The 19,213-nt window shown below is 42.2% G+C and overlaps 1 protein-coding gene across 6 annotated transcripts in view; it reads left to right on the top strand.

Annotated features, from left to right (window-relative positions):
- Positions 1-10,360: 10,360 nt before the first annotated feature.
- Positions 10,361-19,213, top strand: part of LOC308076539 (transcription factor COE3) — a 127,550-nt gene continuing 118,697 nt past the window's right edge. For all 6 annotated transcript variants that reach the window (XM_080416882.1, XM_080416880.1, XM_080416884.1 and 3 more), the window contains exon 1: positions 10,361-10,981. In XM_080416882.1, coding sequence (XP_080273008.1) covers positions 10,848-10,981 — 134 coding nt within the window. In that variant the 5' untranslated portion in view covers positions 10,361-10,847. The remainder of the gene's footprint in view (positions 10,982-19,213) is intronic.

Raw genomic sequence — 19,213 nt, 5'->3', positions numbered from 1 at the left:
CCAGACTCCCAAACACAAGGACAATAAGTTGACAGTTATAATCCCAAGGCCTTAATATGTTCCACCAAATGCTGATATTTTATAAGTTTGGATGTAAAATAAGTGTACATATACAAATCAAATGGGCAGCCTATTTCAAAGATAGTAACGTTTTTTTCTAATTTGATTAATGAACACTATTTGGGGTATTTGGAATATCTGGCAGTGAATTGACATGTGTGTCATTGTGACAGTCTAGTTTTACAGTGCTGTGTTTATAAATTTTTGTTGTCCTTTCCTGTACTTCTCTGATCTTGTCCGAGACCAGATCCACCAGATGGTCATGTCTGCCTGGCAATGTACAGTCCTTTATAGTGGCTGCAAACATTTAAGATGTGTGTGACGTGGTACTGGGTGTAGGATACAGTGTGGGTCATGTTCTGATTTGTACCTGGTTGCTAAGTTGAACTTGGTCGGCAGCACTTGTAAACAAGCTTTAATGGTGAAAATAAGAATGTCCTCACCAATGGTGTTATTTGAGAGGACAGAATGTGAAAGATAGATATAGATAGATAGAGAAAGCGATAAATACAATTCCAATCAATTAATCAATATCGTTTCTACGATGCATGCCAATGGTCAGAAGTGAAAGCGCTTTGGTCCAAAATGTAAAGCGTAGTGAGCTGGTATAGTGCTTCCATGACGACTGTAAAGTTGACCGATTGGCCAAGGCTCCAAAAATCGGACCAGTCCAGGAATGCTCATGAAGACGACAACTTGACAAAAAAATTAACTGGCCAAAAATAACGTTCCAAAAATATAGGAAATAAGAAATGAACACTTGGAAGCTAAGTAAGGAAACACAACAAACCAAGAACTTAAGATAACTGAAAACAGGCTATGCCTTCCATGAAGGCCCTGGCAGCCTCTAGCCCAAGCCTAACTGAAATTCTTCATAGGTGGGACAAACTAACTAATTTAACTCAAATACGGATAACAAAGGCCCATGAGTTATTTTACACAATTAACGAATCTTTTACCATCAAAAATCATATTTTTTTCTGGGCACCCATACATTCACAAGACAATCAAAAACCACATTTATCTTAACCCCTGAAACCAAACACCCCTCCTCCTCCTCCACAGTACTTGGCACCTTCCCAATTAACAGGATTGCCAGGTTAACAGGTGGAGGCACAGGTGACACAATCAATTTAACATCACAGTTTCAACAAATAAATAAACATGTTTAAAATATTTGCAGTCCTTCAATGTTCAACAATGCATATGTACCAATGATAAAACATTCAACACTGATGCTACTAAAACAGTCACCTCCCAACCAGTTTGATGGTCCTCAATTAATAGGAAGCAGCTGTGTAGCTTGTGTGTTTGCAGTGTCTCATATGCGTGATATTGTTCTACAACTACATTCTCCAAAGCCCCGCCCTGCCTGCCGCGCGATTGGCTGAATGCAAAAACTAGAAAACAAGGACTCCGCCCCCAGAGGGGACGATGGGGGCGTTGTCACATTCTAATACAGCCGAGAACCCTATCTTTCCAACTAGTTAGGTGGCGTAGCTCGTTAAGCATTAGACAGCCGACCCCAACCTCCGGCGATCGATCTCCACTGCTGGCACTCTTTTTCCGACAACCGTGGACAATAGTTTTTTGGGCCGATAAAGTATAGTTTTGGACCACGACGGAGGCGCGTAGTCTCAAGCGAACTTGAGCCACGAGAGGCACCACCGAGCGAGCCAAAGCGAGCGAGTTGCCGTGCCGAACGTTGTGAAGTTCGCTTGAGCCTACTCAGCGCTGTCCGAGTTACGTACCGATAGGGACAGAATAGTAAATCATATTTTGGGGCGAGCGTTTGCCCCACTGCCAATCTACTAGCGAATCTACTGGTCAATCACAGCGCGTCTTTTCTGGGACTTGGCAGAATCTAGTTGTATAAAACTATCACGTGTCTCATATTAGGGCTATAGGGCACAGGCTGCCCTGTGACAAGGACGATTTGAAAAAGAGTGGAGAGTGATTAGTGATTTCCTTGGCCTATTGGCATGCAAAAAGATTTGATGCTGATTAGTCCAGCGATTTGCAAGATTAGCTTCTCACACAGACAGACAGACAGACAGACAGACAGACAGACAGACAGATAGAGATAGAGACACACACACACACACACACACACACACACACACACACACACACACACACACACACACACACACACACACACACACACACACACACACACACACACACACACACACACACACACAGGGCCGACAATATCATCTCAGTTTCCAGCCCTCGACCTGGCGGAGATGGCCAAAATGATTGTACTGTAGGGTGTAGGCCTACAACAGTGGTTCTCAAAGTGGGGTCAGGGGACCCCCTTGTGGATCCTTGAGGGGGTTCCAGGGGGGCCCGAGCATCAGAATCAATGTAACCACTTTCATATACATTGGCTATTAGGGATCGGGCGAAAGGCGTGGCCAGGCCCAGAAGGACTAGTCCCGGTGGCCATCTTGGATGATCACTATAACAACATAGTCCTGTAGCAGAGGCCCTCAGATTTTGAGATACCCCCACCCGAGTTAGAACAAAACACAACCATGTTTTTTCTTATCTTTAGGGTCTCCCATTAATTAAATGGATTGTTGTGAAATTTTATTTTGGGGCAAAATTTGTTTTTTGGGCTATTCTTTAGAACTACCCCAATCTCTAAAAAAGGCAAATCCGAATAGGGCAAAGGTGACCAAAAATGCTATAACTTGAGAATGCTCACTCTTATCTTCATCAAATTTGCTGAGGTATGAACCAGGTGTCTACCCTACATCACCAAAGAATGTAATTTACATAAAGAAATACTGAAATATAGTCCTTTAAACATACCTTTAGTTTAGGCGGAAATTGTACTTTTGTAGTGAGGACTCCTCTACTTTCCCTCATTTAGAAAAAAAACATACATTTATGTCAAATAAGCTGTTACTGCATAGCCTAAGATGCTATTAAACAATAACCAGTGGTTGTATGGAGAGATCTAGTACAGTTTTATTGCAAATGAGACTTCTTTAGACATACCCCTAATCACAGTATTCCATTTGTGTAATGCTTCTCTGTATTGAGGCCTGCAATTCTCCACACTATGAAACATGAAACTATGAAACACACACAGCAATCATGTGTGAGTGTGATTGAATATGGTGCTGTACTTTGCTCACATACATAATTGCCTCAACATTGCCTGAAATGTTGCCCCAAAATCACAATAATAGATATTCAGGGAGGGCTAAACAATGCCAACTGAGAAGGAATTTGACTTTTAATTTGATTTGGACTTTTATTTGGTATATATAAAGTACAAAATGTAAAGTGTTATTCCAATACTTTTTGTAGTATTAGGTGTAAAAGTTTACCAAAGTTTGTCAACAATCATAGGACTACAGAGTGATGTAGCAGAGCATCAAACTGGTCATGTAAGATGGCGTCGAAAGTGGGCGGAGTTAACGGTGACTCGTTACTGTGCCCGATCCCTATACAGGCTATCGGAAAACATCTCTTCAAAACATGTTTGGCAGCGTTTCATTGACTTTCTCTTTTTCACAGAGAAATATTTTCCTTGGTATCCAGACGCTTGGTGTTCCCTGGAGGATATCCTCGGTCTCGGAAGTCAGCGAGGCTAAAGTTTGATAAATATTTAATCAGCGTTGCTGCGGAGTTTTGATAATTAACGTAATTTCAGTTAACGGTGACTCGTCACTGTGCCCGATCCCTATAGCCAATCTACAATTCTAATTCTCATTATCAAGTGCAGCTATGTAAAAACATACAGGATTGTGTGTAATTTGCTAGATTCCCCACTAGAGGGCAGTCGTCCCCTTCAGTTATGCAGTGACTGCAAATTCTCCTCTTAGCAGCATCTCACCTTCACAATCACACTCTGCCAGGCTATACCATTTAATGCTCTTGCAAATGATTTATACATTGGTCGATTATTTGACAAATACAACCGTAACTATTTTTCATTCAGTCATTCATGACTGGACTATTTATCAATCTGTCTTGGTAAATTAGGTAGGCTATATAGGTATATTGAAAATTTGTCAGGCCCCTGAAACTAACTCTAACTTCAAACCGATCCTTCTATAACATTTTGTGAGGCCGACACTTATAAATTCCTCCCGTAGGATGTAGTAAAAACCACATTGCTGAATTATTGAATGACATTGATTTACAACCCAAACCTGAGGAAAGTGTCCTGATTGAGCAATTCAGTCCCATTCGACCCAACTCCAGTTGTGTAGGTTCTCTCTGGACATGAAACAGACTGATGTGATAAAACCAGTTGGTGTGGTGTCAAAGTAGAGTTTTTATTGACATGATGACCTCTCTCTCTCTCTCTCTCTCTCTCTCTCTCTCTCTCTCTCTCTCTCTTGCTCTCTCTCAATTCAATTCAAATTAAAAGGTAAATAGAATTTGAGAAACCTACATCGCTAAAGCAAGTGTGAAATAAAAAACAAAATAATTATGTAGGCTGCAATTAAAGAAATATAATTGTGTGTGTGTGTGTGTGTGTGTGTGTGTGTGTGTGTGTGTGTGTGTGTGTGTGTGTGTGTGTGTGTGTGTGTGTGTGTGTGTTTGTGTGTGTGTTTGTGTGTGTGTGTGGGCTGCCCATTTGATTTGTATTTGTACACTTGTTTTACATCCAAATCAGCCTATCAGAACGTATCATACATGGCCTTAGGATATAAATGTCAACTTATTGTCCTTTCGTTTGGGAGTCTGAGCCACGTTCACAAACTTGTGCTCCGTGGACTGCAATTGGGAGGATTGCAAAAGAAATGCAAAAAGGTTGGCTAAATCTGAAGAAGACGATGTTTCATATATCCTTGAGTAGTGAAGGGAAAAATCTGTCACTTTCTGTATATAGTATAGTAAGTCATCAATGTGCTATCTTTTTCCTCTGTGTGTGTGAATAAGCATGTGCATATAGTTGTACCTGGTTTGACCATAATGTAATCTTCTGTTCTGATCAGTGTTTGGATCTGTTATGCGCTTTTTGTGCAGATACAAATAAAATAATTAAAGTGCGTGTGCGTGCGCGTGTGTGTGTGTGTGTGTGTGGGTGAGCCTAATGTGGTAGGTGGGACAGAGCGAGGCCAACGGGCAGGGTGGTGTTGTAGGTTGTTGAGAGGTTAAACGCTCCTCAGATGGTTGAAAGGGGGTCAAGGCCCCTCACGGCAGGGGGTCTGAAGCTGTGAGCGGGTAGTGCTCGGCTTTAGGTTGGGATACACTGATCAAGGGGGCTTTGATTCCATATCAGCCTGGAGGAGCTGAGAAGAAAGAGGAAGGATTTGTTTGGATTCTCACATTTAGCCTTTGTTAAGCAAAGCCTGATAGAATGCTAAAAAGTGTGTTTAACATTTGCTACATGCAACATTTTTGATCACAACAGAAGACACGTGCAGCTGTGGATCAGTGCAGCATGTCCCCACCTGCTGGAATGTGCCGATGCCCCCTGATGCAGCCCAGAAGATCTGACAGAATACCCCATCAGCTGTGTGGCCTGTGCTCGATATTGGCAGAATGACATCTGAGATTGGTACGAACTCGTAGAAGAATAACATTTTGTCAGAGTCAAGCTTTTATGATGGTGTCCTTAAGGCTTCTGTGCAGCAGTCCACACAATAGTGAGGCTATTTTTTTCATTGTTTAAGTACTCTCATATCAGTACATTATCTAAGGACCTGTAGCCTGGATGGGGTGATATTTTGTTTAATTAATCAAGTTTATATCCCATGCACATGAATAGGCCTATATTAAATTACAATAGGCTAACAACTTAAAGGTAGGGTAAGTGATTTACTTTGGTTAAAATGAGTGTTAAATAGCTGATAGTACTCATTGCTATAGAGTGTTTGTTCAGTAAAAGGAGTCTCCCATGTCTCTCCAGCTCTTTATTAAACAGAAAATGCATTTTCAGTGCTCTCTCCTGATTGGCTTAAATGTTGTCACCTACCTGAAAATGTACTATATTCTGTTTACTAAAGAGCTGGAGAGACCCCTGTGACCGAACAAACGCTCTGTAGCCATGATTACTATCAGAATATAATACTTTAACCTTTTTAACAAAAAACTAAAACATTGCCAAAAAATATCACTTACCCTACCTTTAATATGACATATTTCAATATAAAAAGTACAAATATAATAATAATAATAATAATTTGGCTAAGTGTCGATTGCGAATTTATTTAACCTGTAAAATAATTATAATTTTCACAAATACTGTGAGGATGAAAGATTAAAAGTTATTCTGTTAGAGCTGACTCGATATCCATCTGAATGTACTCCTTTGACCGTTAGGTGGCGACATAGGCCCACATCAGAACTCTCCTGGTCCTCCTCACATCAAACCTGAGATAGAACGACGTCTAGACAACAGGAACCAATTTACTTTTTGAATTGCTTCACTAGACCTATTATAGAACAAATATGTTGTTTTCTTCCGCAGCATTTCACCATGATTTTCCACAATTCAAATGCCAAATGCTTTCACGAGACACATTTCAGGCCCCTTTCAACAGGCCTTTAAAACCCTGGACACACAGGCCTCGCCGTTCATCCAGTAGCGCTGGTTGGTCGTTTTAGGCCTGTTTGTTCGAACTAATTATAAGCCATAATAAAGAAACCTCACAAAAGTGAATTGTGCATTGTATAGCACAATGGTTCTCCACCTTTTCAGACCGTGACCCCCCAAAATAATAAATATTTGAACTGAGGACCCCCCACCCTGACAAGCTTGTAGAAGTTAGTTTTGTTTGACTCGGTTCCACCACAGAGAAATATTGTGAAAATAGCCGATCTATAAGCTCACAGCACCTTGCGTCGTGCTATTTTCTCAAATTTTGCCTCTTTCTTATATATTATTTGACAATTTGGTCAATGTTTGACCAGTTTTTATAGATAGTTTGTTGATGCAGTAATGGTCTTTTTTTTTTTCTTTTTCTTTTTTTCAAGGTATTAAAAAGGTCTTAAAAGTCCTTAAATTGTCACTTCATTGTCATCTAGGGACCCCCAAAATCATGTGGGTAGTCCCGACCCACAGGTTGAGAACCACTGGTATAGTAGCCAAGTAAACTGGTCTGGTGTGCATTGGTTTGCAACAGACCAAAGGCGCCGCTGGTGTCTGTGGTATTTTCTGTAACACACTGACTCAGATGAAGAAAACTTTGGTGAATTGTGAGGTGCGGATCAGATGATGGCTCTGCCTCTGCTGCCTCAACATTTCAAATGTCACAGGGGAATTTGATCCGCTCTTTTTCATTCTGTCCGAGTTATAAGAAGCCACAGGACGCCGTAAATTCACCAGATTATAGAATAGAGACCCCTCCATCATGACTCCTTTGGGAATCCTATCCCGGCTGGACGGTTTGGCCTTCACTTCCCATCTTTAACCCCGCTCACAGTGAAAGAATCACGTGCAGGCCAACTTCAAATAAATGAATTAAATAATAATAGCCTAATAATAATATTAATGATAATAATAATAATTATAATATAACAACAACAACAATAGCCTAATAATCATCATCATTATTGTTCAAATGCCGGCGGAATTTAATATTGGCAGAATTGTGATAGTTAAATAACAGATGTGGAGACAGTAGACTAATAAAGTATTCTCCGAAATAACATAGCCTATAGTAACCGAGCTTTGAGCAAAGGTCTACATTTTAACGAATAATAATATTAATAATTATTAGCTAGAATTATTATTATTCCATTAGACCATTAATTTCCAATGCATATTGGCTATGCCTTAATCATTATCCAGCCGATTTAAAGAGAATCATCACATGTCCACGGCAGTATACAGGCTATCGGAAAACATCTCTTCAAAACATGTTTGGCAGCGTTTCATTGACTTTCTCTTTTTCACAGAGAAATATTTTCCTTGGTATCCAGACGCTTGGTGTTCCCTGGAGGATATCCTCGGTCTCGGAAGTCAGCGAGGCTAAAGTTTGATAAATATTTAATCAGCGTTGCTGCGGAGTTTTGCTAATTAACGTAATTTTAGACTTGCCACGAAAATGACTGCTGAAAATGTTGGAAACCAAAAATGAAAAGCGAATCGCAAACAGTTATCTGCAATGGCATTTTGCAAATATTATTATTATTATTGACTTGCGTGTTGTTGTGATTATTGCCTATTAATGTATCACTCTTATTGCCTAATTAAGACATTTCAAGATTGGTTTTGAAAATAGCCGATCTACAAGCTCACAACCATGGGGATGCAAGCATTATGAGCTTGTAGATCTGCTATTTTCAAAAAATCTATAAAGAAAGTGACAAATTGGAATATATTTTTTAACATTTTAACATCACAAATCTGGCATGGGGTCCCTGGCTCAAAATATTTTCAGATGGCCTATTAGATAGGCTAATCATTTAATCTGTGCACATAATAATAATAATAATAATATAGGCTACCTGTCCTAGCCCGTTCACATGAATGTCAACTGCATGAATGAAAATATCTAAAGTAATAATGAGTAGCTAGATGAATGATCAGAGAGCGGCCAAATTATTACAGTAATCACGAGCTCCGGTGCTGCTGTAGACCTTCTACCGACGGCCGGCCAAAATACTGCCTATTAGCGGCTCTCCCACCTGGTGTATGATCACGGGAGCTCTCTCTCTTTCTCTCTCTTTCTCTCTTTCTCTCTGTGTGTGTGTGTGTGTGTGTGTGTGTGTGTGTGTGTGTGTGTGTGTGTGTGTGTGTGTGTGTGTGTGTGTGTGTGTGTGTGTGTGTGTGTGTGTGTGTGTGTGTGTGTGTGTGTGTGTGTGTGTGTGTGTGTGTGTGTGTGTGTGCGTGCGCGTGCGTGCGTGCGTAACTCTGAGAGTATACAAATGTAACAAAATAGACCCGAAAGGATCCATTTGGTTACATTTGTTTACTCCCAGAGTTACAAAGGGATCAAATGAACACTGAGGATTTGTGGATACTGTGTGTGTGTGTGTGTGTGTGTGTGTGTGTGTGTGTGTGTGTGTGTGTGTGTGTGTGTGTGTGTGTGTGTGTGTGTGTGTGTGTGTGTGTGTGTGTGTGTGTGTGTGTGTGTGTGTGTGTGTGTGCACGCGTGCGCGCGCGCGCGCGAGTCAGTTACAGCCATATGTCCATGCGTAAAATTGCAAATTTGTGCCATGCAGGGACTGTACTCGGGATGTCATATTGTTGGATCTGTATTAAATGTTTTCATTGATCCACTGTCTGCATCAGCCACAAAAACCTTGAAGGCACCACCGAACTAAACAACACTTAACCGCTGCAGGGATGTGGGTGTATATAGCCTATAGTTATAGATAGACAGATGTATCAGTGGTTCTCAGCCAGTGGTCCGGGGACCACCAGTGGTCCTTGAGGGGGTTCCAGGTGGTCCTCAGCTAAATGATGGAGAGTTGGTGGCCAAATGGACCCTTATTTGATCTTTAACTCTTGAGAGTGTAAAATGAAACCGAATGGACCCTTACGGGTCCATTCGGTTTCATTTTACGCTTTCGAGAGTTAAATTATTGTTAAACATGCATTACTTAATTTACAGTCTACACAATTATAGAATGTAGAAGAATAGTAATTTTTGAACAATGTTTGCCTGTTATCTCTCCTACATCAATACAGCATGAAACTGTTGACAAAATCTCAAAAGTCTTAGGGTCTGAGAGGCTAAGTCTCATCAAATGGTGAATCCGTTGCTCAAATGCCGAATAAGTAATGGACCTTGATATGAAAAGGAAAACCACTGGTGTAAAATGAAGCAAGATGTTTCAGCGCTGAATGGGATTCAGTGTTGATGTCAGATTGTCAGGTGATGGACAAGCATAGTTAACACATCCATGCTATGGACCACTTGAGAAAGTATTGAGGAACGTGCTAATGTTCAAATCACGCCTATGGCCACAGGGATCTTAATGAGGTGCTTCATCTCTGTGTGTCTATATTCATGAAGCGTCCGTCCACGCACGCACAGGGGCTGGTCCTGTATGGGGGCAACATGCAGGAAACCTTTTTTTGCGGCGAATTCAAAAAATGACGTAAGGCGTGACTTCGGCCAATGGGAGGCGAGGGACGGAATTGATATTCAAATGGCTTTTCCTTTTTTGGGACAGGCCCCGCCCACGTCAGGACCATGCTTGTCCCCCCCCCCCCCGAGAGCACTAGAGCCTTCGAACCCGAGAGAAGGTGCTCTCCGCTGGGACAGAGGCAGCAGAAAGAAGCGGGGAGGGAGGGGAGGGAATGAGATTTCTTGCTACCCAATCCCCCTTTTCCCCCGGGAGAGCAGCAAGCCTTCCATGGTCCGTCCCTCCCTCTTGTTTGGTAATCATTTCATTTTACTCCTTTTTGAAGCAGTCGCTCGTGTTATCCCACTTTTCATTTCACGATCCCGTGCGCGTGTGGTGCTCGCCTTCTTCTTCTGATCAGCATCGGCATCTCCCCTCTCCTCTGTCCTCCTCCCGACGAGAAGGTCTCCTAGATCCCGGTTGATTCTCCTCCTGTCCTTGGAGATGCTTTAACTGTTCTAACATTCGCCCTCTCTCTCCACCCTCTCTTTCAACTTGAGAGACCGGCACTGAACTGGTGCTGGAATTTAAAATAAAGCGGAAAACCCTGAGGGATACACGGCAGCGCTCGTCTCTGGATAAGGACCGCTATAGCGTTTCCCCCCTTGTTGCACTTTGGGGAAGAAGCTCCTTCCCCTGTTCACTTTGCCTCGTCGTTAATCCAGGTGGCCTTGCCTTTTTGAGTGGCGGTGCACGGAGGATTATTTTGGAGAGAGCTCCCAGAAGGCTATACTTTCATGTTCTCCATCCAGGACAGTCTCCCGCGGGGAGCCCTGACCATGAAGGAGGAACCGCTGACGAGCGGCATGACGCCGGTCCGCTCGTGGATGCAGAGCGCGGGGATTTTGGACGCGAACACGGCTGCCCAAAGGTAAATAATAATCACGTATGAACGATCAGTTGATTTAGGAAGGCGACATCACGGCACATTCCCCCAGCAAATACCCCCGTCATTAGGCTACGTCCCTGGTCAACCCGCTCTTACCCCAAGGTGTCACATTGTGCCGCTCTTCTCAGTAGCCCTGAAACGTCAAGTTTCGACATGACGGGACGCCCTGAAAGTCAAGTTTTGACATGACGGGACGCAGCGTTGTCAATTAAATTCGGGATTCGAGCAACGAGCGAAGAGCTCAAAACGCATCTTCTACACACTGTAGTCCAGAGCATTCATGTGAACAAATAGAGAAACCACTTATTCAGAGCTTTACTTTAGATACCGTGTTAAATCTACTGCGCACAATGCACCGCTAAAGTTTCTGGTGCCGAGTCTATTTTATAGACTAACTACTGTGAATTGTTTGTAAGATCCATTCTGTTAACTCATGATGTATAAGCTCTGGGGGCTCTCTTCTCTTCTCTTCTCTTCTCTTCTCTTCTCTTCTCTTCTCTTCTCTTCTCTTCTCTTCTCTTCTCCTCTCCTCTGCTTTCAATTTGGTATTACACTCACTAAATAAACTGGATGCATGCGTGGGAAAATTGACAATACTTCGCCTATATGCGCTCCACGTGCGTCAAAAGTGTTTTTCTCTCTATGCTTAAACTTGGGCATGTGCACGCGCACGGCCCATGCCAAAAATATTGACTTGGAAAAGAAAGAGTGAAAAATATGAAATTGATAATAATAGTAAAACTTTTTTTTTTTTTTTTTTTACAAATGATGCTGCTCAACCCCATGTCTCTGGAGGTATAGTAGCCAACCAAACCGCCCTCGCACCACAATCAACTCTGAGCAAGTTTTATTTATTTATTCAATTTTTGTAAAACTTTTGTGGAAATAATGATCATCTAAATTCAATATTGCGCGCTCGGGTTCAAATTTGTATCTCAGGGCGAGTGAGTAAAGTCATTTGGGAAGTTCAAGTAAGATCAAATAATTTACTGAATAAGTAAATATTTTGGTGAGGTAAAAACAAACCTGTAGCCTGAGCTAAAAATAAATAAAAAAAACCTTAACAGAGGAGACAAAAATATAACATTTAGGCTAATATGAAGCAAGCCAGATGAGACATCACACATGGCATAGTTATTGGCTATTAAATATTTTATGCAGGACAATTTAATTAATTTCGTGACATGTAATTTCAAAATGCACTTACACCATTGTTTGTTAACTGTTCTAATTTGTAAGGGATATGCTCATGGACCTTGCCAAATATTTGTTGATGATTTAGATATTTTGATTCAGACACTGTTAACTTCAATGAAAGAAAAAAAAAAGTCCAACTAATACATACACATTTCAACAAAGTAGGTCTATTTTGTTTCTATGTTGTGTGACAACACATTTTAATGAGAGTATGCTGACAATAATAGTATTCTTTTTTTGTGTGTCAGAACTCTATTCCCACAGTTGATGTGAGTGTGTGTATATTATCCTGAATTTAAAACACAGTTGGGCAAAAGTTCCTTCTGACTGATATTCTAATAGCCTATACGTAACAACGCATGATGGTTACATTTTGACATTTAATGTAAGCAATTCCATATTAGAGTCCCCTGTAGTGTACTCCGCAGCCAGAGAGTTTGCCAGTCATGCTGAAAACAATGACACCGACAGAGGTCAGAGGATGAGGCGTTTAACGAGCAGCGGGTGTCCGCGTGTATTTGTCACACTGTCACACCGTGGCACGCCACGCGGACACCCACCCGTTCAGTAGCGGCTTCATTTGACACATCCCGCGCGCCTTTTACGCGCGCTGTCTAAAGGTCGTATAGGTGCTATATGGAGCTTTATTTAATTTTTTAAAAGTCTGAATTGTTGTCTTAAACCTGTGTTAGTAGCCTAGAGTTATCACTCTCGAACACATATATTATATAGCCTGCCGTTTTTAAAATTATTATTCAATTGCTGTAGCCTGATAAAATATATAGGCGTTTGAAACCACCTGTGCCACCCAGGCCTATATAACCGTTTTGTTGTTGTTCTTAGAATTACATTTAAAATGTGTGATATTAATCACAGTATTATACAAAATGAACCAATGCCACAGCAGCACATAAATATATAAGGCTACACTCTGCCCATCAAGTTATTGTTACCTGATAAAGTTGAAATTAAGCTCTGTTCTCAGTATTGTTTTTGTTCAAAGGACAATTTCACATTACTGATATAGTGTACATTTTATATTATGTAGATATGATTATATCAAATAGCAGCATAGATATATGAAAACAAAAATGCACATTTGCACGGCATATCTATATAGCCTTCATCAAATTGTACAATTATAAATTGTTGCTCATGATGTCAACGTTTTGTGACTTCTAGAAATAATTGTTCCTATACGGAAGACTTTAAAAAAAATATTAACGTTTTATTTATTTATTTGTCACTATGGCAACTCCATTCTGTGATGCACAATTTGTTTAAAAATTATGACATAAAGATGCTCTTTATATAGTGTTCCCACTCAGTCATCAGTATGAATTGAATTGAACAGAAAAAGTATACATAATGTGTGGCTTGTGGGCATTGCACTGTATGTAATATAGACTACTTAATATATAACAGTCAGGTTAGATGTTTTGGACAAGCAGTGTGGCTGTGCCTCAGAGACCTTCTTGCATGCACCTGGGATTACATATCAGTGGACAGAACCAAAGGGTCATTCTATACCAATGCACAACACTCACTCACTGTACATGCAAATTCATTTGCCCTCGCTATGTGATACCCATCGCCTAACGAATGTCTTTTTTCTGATAGGCGATATCAGATGCAGTCTGGCCATATAGTCCGTTTGATTTGCAATCTCTTGCCAGTAGTGGATTTGGTCAGGGAAGAGGGACTTTTGCATTGGGAAAAAATAATGAAAGAGACTTGTGGCGCCTTGATTTTTAACTCTATTGGTAACTGTAAAGAACAAGTAGAACTTTAGCATTACTGTCTGTCTGTGTAATGATTAAGAGCGAGTTATTTAACGATGTGGCATGCAGTATTAGTTTGAATACATGAAGATGTTCATCAATGATACATTATATCAGATAGTTTAATTTGTTTACCGTATGTTGATTCTTAAATGTACACATAAGTCAACGTGGTCATTTGCAGCTGGCAGTTGTCGTGTTATACTCAGTAGATTTAGGATTAGTTTGCTTTGCATATCGTCCTATAAGACACTTACTTCATGTAGGCCATGTGCGCCGTGGTGCCGGAGGCAGGTAGGGGGTCAGTCTCAAGGACACTTGGGCAGGAATAGACACAGCCACAGGCTGACGTTGGGATCGGACCTGTTGACCTTCCAGTATAGAGGGATGGTTACCACTGCCACACTGACCACCCAAATACATAGATATCATGTATATGTATATTTGGACATATTTATGTCCAAATACAGTACATAGTATGTATCTTTGCGCTTTTACATTCATGCGCATGTGTCTGCATATGTTCTTGTGTTTAACATTGTTTGTTGTTAGTGTGTGTGTGTGTGTGTGTGTGTGTGTGTGTGTGTGTGTGTGTGTGTGTGTGTGTGTGTGTGTGTGTGTGTGTGTGTGTGTGTGTGTGTGTGTATCCAGTCTGTTGTACGTCCAGCTGTAGGTGAGCAGATTTCCCGGGTGCCCCCCACACTGACACTGTAAACTCTGTAGAATGAATTATGCTACCCCCAACACACACACACACACACACACACACACACACACACACACACACACACACACACACACACACACACACACACACACACACACACACACACACACACACACACACACACACACACACACACACACACACAGATCTTTGTCTTTTGGGGTTTAAAAACATCAGGGGCCATAGGGAGGTAGGAGGTATAAGAAGGGTTTGAGTTAATAAAGTACAGCTTCCCAAGCTCAGCAGGGGGGTTTGGGTGCGTGTGTGTATGTGTGTATGAGGAGGGGGGGGGGGGGGGTAAGGTGACTGATAGCCATCCAGGGACTCCGTGTCCGCAGCACCATTCGTCATTGCCTCAATCATCACCAGTCACTGGCCTCAAAAATACAGAGCCACCGCTCCCCAGTGGGGGACTGCAGTGATGTGGGGAGGGAGGGAAAGAAGCACATTTGTACTTGGAGACATATTTGGAGCGAGTGGCATTGATATATGCCACATGCCATCGCTGAGAGATTTTCATCTGAGTACAGTAAGTTATCATGGCCGGGGAAGATGAAGAGGTCAGCGGAGACGCTTTGATCTAACAGTGGCTTTACTTCCTATTTTTCACTTAATGAGAAAAAGGCACTTTCCAACGCATTTGCGGTTGTCAACACCCCTCTTCCCAGCAAACGCGTGCTCGCACACACAGACACACACAGACACACACACACACACACAAACACAAACACACATGCACGTGCAAACACACATATATACAGACACACACGTATACTACACACACATACTCAATTAAATTCCACTGAGTGTGGCTGAAGTCTGCTGCTAAAAGTGTTAAAATAATTAAAATTGCACACGTTTCTTTCCATGGAAAGAGATCCTGTGGCAGTCTTGTTACTGTAAATTCTCAGTAACACGTCGAGGTGTGGCGATAACGTGGAATTGAAGTTGACTCACAGAAATACACCTTAGACGGTCCGTGTTAACTCTTTGTCTAGCTCTGTTGAATGTCAGCGGGCGCAGTTGCACGGCAGAGAGGAGTTAATCAGAACCAAGTGTTCTTTGTGTCCAGATGCCTGACTTTCTAAACGTGTAAACAATTAGCGGGGCCTGTGTGCGGACCACCCTCTCCCTGACCCCCATTAGGAGTGTACAGGTGACTAAACTAATGGTCTCAGCTGTGGCCAAGAAATCTCACTGGCGTGTGTGTGTGTGTGTGTGTGTGTGTGTGTGTGTGTGTGTGTGTGTGTGTGTGTGTGTGTGTGTGTGTGTGTGTGTGTGTGTGTGTGTGTGTGTGTGTGTGTGTGTGTGTGTGTGTGTGTGCGTGTGCACGAGGAGTGATTGTGCATATGTGAGAGTCTATGTGTTGGCTGCAGGTGTGTGTGTGTGTGTGCAGGACTGTATCTTTTGTGTCTCTGTGTGTATTGTGCGAGTCAGTTTTGAATGAGTATTAAGTTTGTGTATGTGTGTGTACAGCATGTGTGCGTGCGTGCCGTGCACGTGTGTTGTCGTGATTTGTTATTCCCCGGGCAGGTGTGTCTATGTTAAACCTGCGGCAGATATTTGACAGTCTGGTAAAAATGTGGTTGGAGGCAAAGGAAACAGCTGACTGGAGGAAAACTGTGAGATTCAGCCCCAGCTGCTGCAGCCGGGTCTCTCATATAGATCCTGATCTATTTTAGATTGTGATGAATTCACCGTGAGCTGAGATAGCGTGCGCGCGTGGGGAATGTGAGGAATATTTGAAAACAACAAATACAAAACAATAGAAGAACAATTCCAGCTGGTGTTTTCAGGGCACTGAGCCGGCTGACCGTTGTACTCCTTACTGTTGGTTAGACTACTTATATGAAGATCTAGGAATGTTTGCAAAATCCACCTGCACTTGTGCATCGCCGTAAGTCTGAATCAAAAATCAAACAGGCAGTGTTAAGTCCCTCTGACAGAAACTAAAATGCTGTGTGCGCACCAAATCTTGTTCACAGTCCACGCTGGCTGCCTCTCTCTGCACAGTAAAATGTATACATTTGTAACTCAAAAAGTGTACAAACGTAACCAAATGGGTCCTTACGGGTCCAATCCATTTAGTTACATGTGTACGCTCTCAGTGTTGAATTAACACTAAGGACTTTACAGTGTGTGGGTGCCACTGTAGCTTTGATAGAGGCGGCAGTCGGCAGATCCCTGTGAACTCTTGGTGACTGATTTTCATTTGTGCACCTTAATAGTGTGTGTCATTCCTAATTAGCTCAGCTAGCTCGGGGAAACATTGGCTCGATGCTGGAATGGCTGTTCTTGTCATGCAGCAATTACCAACAAATTAGTCCTTAAACTGAGAGGTTACTGCAGCATGATGCACTACTGACGGGAGCAGACTGTTGTGTATGTGATGGACATTATGTGTGTGTGTGTGTGTGTGTGTGTGTGTGTGTGTGTGTGTGTGTGTGTGTGTGTGTGTGTGTGTGTGTGTGTGTGTGTGTGTGTGTGTGTGTGTGTGTGTGTGTGTGTGTGTGTGTGTGTGTGTGTGTGTGTGTGTGTGTGTGTGTGTGTGCGTGCGTGCGTGCGCGCGCGTGCCTGCCTGAGTTTGTGCGTGCATGCATGCAGGCGTGTGTGTGTGTGTGTGTTTGTCCATGTATGCCTGTTTCCATGTGTCTACACAGTAAAATTATCAGTATTCATTTAACTCTGAGAGTGTAATAATTGACACGTTTGGACGTGTAAGGGTCAGAGTTAAATTGAGGATTTTATTGTCTGCGGCTGCGGCTGTGTGTTTTAATCATGCACGCACGTCTTTGTCTGTGCATTTATGCACGTGTGTGTATATGTTTATGTATGTATGTATGCATGCGTGTCGATGCAAGTATATAGTAGGTGTTAAATATGTGAATTTATAAAATTTATGGTGCAATGATTGCGGTTCTGTGTTGGACACTTAAAGCTGTTGCAGGAATGGAAACTATGACCTTTTAGTCGTGTTACAGTCCTATGGCTTTAGAGAAATCTGAAACATTCAGTGCTTTTACAGAAGATTGATTCAACAGCCTGTTGGGTTGTTTAAGGTGCTTTTAAAACCGGTGTGCTGTAACAACTAAAGAAAATCTACTTTAAAATGTCTGCTATTTTTACTAGTAACTCAGGCCTCAAAGAGATTTATTCTCGGATTTGTGCTTCGCCGCAAAGATTTCTCATTGTTGACTGCATAAGCATCTCTGCGAGGTTGTCGAATACATTTGGAAACAATATCAAAATGGTCAAAACATTGTAAAATGTGTTTAATATCCAAATATATATACAGGAAACATCACTACCCACACTTGTTTCTGACTTCCCTGATAATAACAAAATATGGTGTGTTTGAGTGTGTTTGTGTGTTTCCTTGGGCGACACTTTTTGACCCAGTCTGATTTCCATTGCGATCCCTAAAACAGCCCGGACAGAGCCTTCACTCCCATCACTCTCCTCCATTGTAGTTTGATTTGTTTTGAGTCTTGTCATGTGAACGCAACACTAGAGAGACACGAGGAAACGCACAGTGATGTTGATATGCTCACCGCCCAGACAGAAGTGTCGCTAACAGTTTCATTTTAAAGATGTCAACTTAGATTTATCCCCAGACAGAGATGGAGTCACTTTGCTCAAGCGGAGACAAAATACCTTGAAATCTGAGGCAAGTTTACGCCAGCAGAACATGTCCGTGCTCATTGATGTATAATTTCTTCCAGTAACAGTGTGATCGGAAAATATGTCGCTTGGTTGTCACGGCTTGTGACGGTGCAAGGAGAGGTGACCGAGAGCCGAGAGCCAAGGAGAACATAGCACAGTGAAAGAACAAGAACAGGAGAGGTGGCGACGGGTGAGGAGGAGAGAATGAGAGCTGGTAAAAGAACAGACTTTTACTGGAGGGTTTTACTGTGTAGGTATAGTGGCTTCATTGTGGCACTCTTATCTTTAAAACGCTGTATTCCAATTCAACAAACTCATGTAAACGCACATTGAGGAGTAGAGAAGGGATGGGGGAGACGACGTGAAGGCACACAGTGAATGGATCAGCAGGAGCGCATACTGTAGAAGAGCAAAGAGGCGTCGGGGTTGGAGTAGCCGTGATGGGTGTTATCACATCACATAACCTCAGAAGAATCTGAGATTACACGCAGACACACACACATGCATGCATGCGCACACGCGCACACAGATAAGGCCTGTCTTCTCATCGTGTACCAGGCTTCCACTCATTAGCTCATATTACACGGCTAATAAGAGCCAACCAAACAAGCACCAGAGAGAGGGAGAGGTAGAGAGAGAGCGAGAGACAGAGAACGAGAGAGTGCACATCCTTGATTGGGTAAATGTATTCCAGAGTAATTGTGCACCCCTGCATAAATTACTCTTCTCCCATATGCGCGCACACACATACTGTACATGCACAATATGTGCATATTTTAGAGGGCGAAGCCCGACATCTATGGCAATTAGAGTGAGGGGAATGTTTAGCAGCTAGCTAGGGACAAG

Source organism: Gymnoscopelus braueri, assembly GCF_963280865.1.
Source record: "Gymnoscopelus braueri genome assembly, chromosome: 20".
Classification (NCBI taxonomy): domain Eukaryota; kingdom Metazoa; phylum Chordata; class Actinopteri; order Myctophiformes; family Myctophidae; genus Gymnoscopelus; species Gymnoscopelus braueri.
This window is presented reverse-complemented; position numbering and strand designations above follow the sequence as displayed.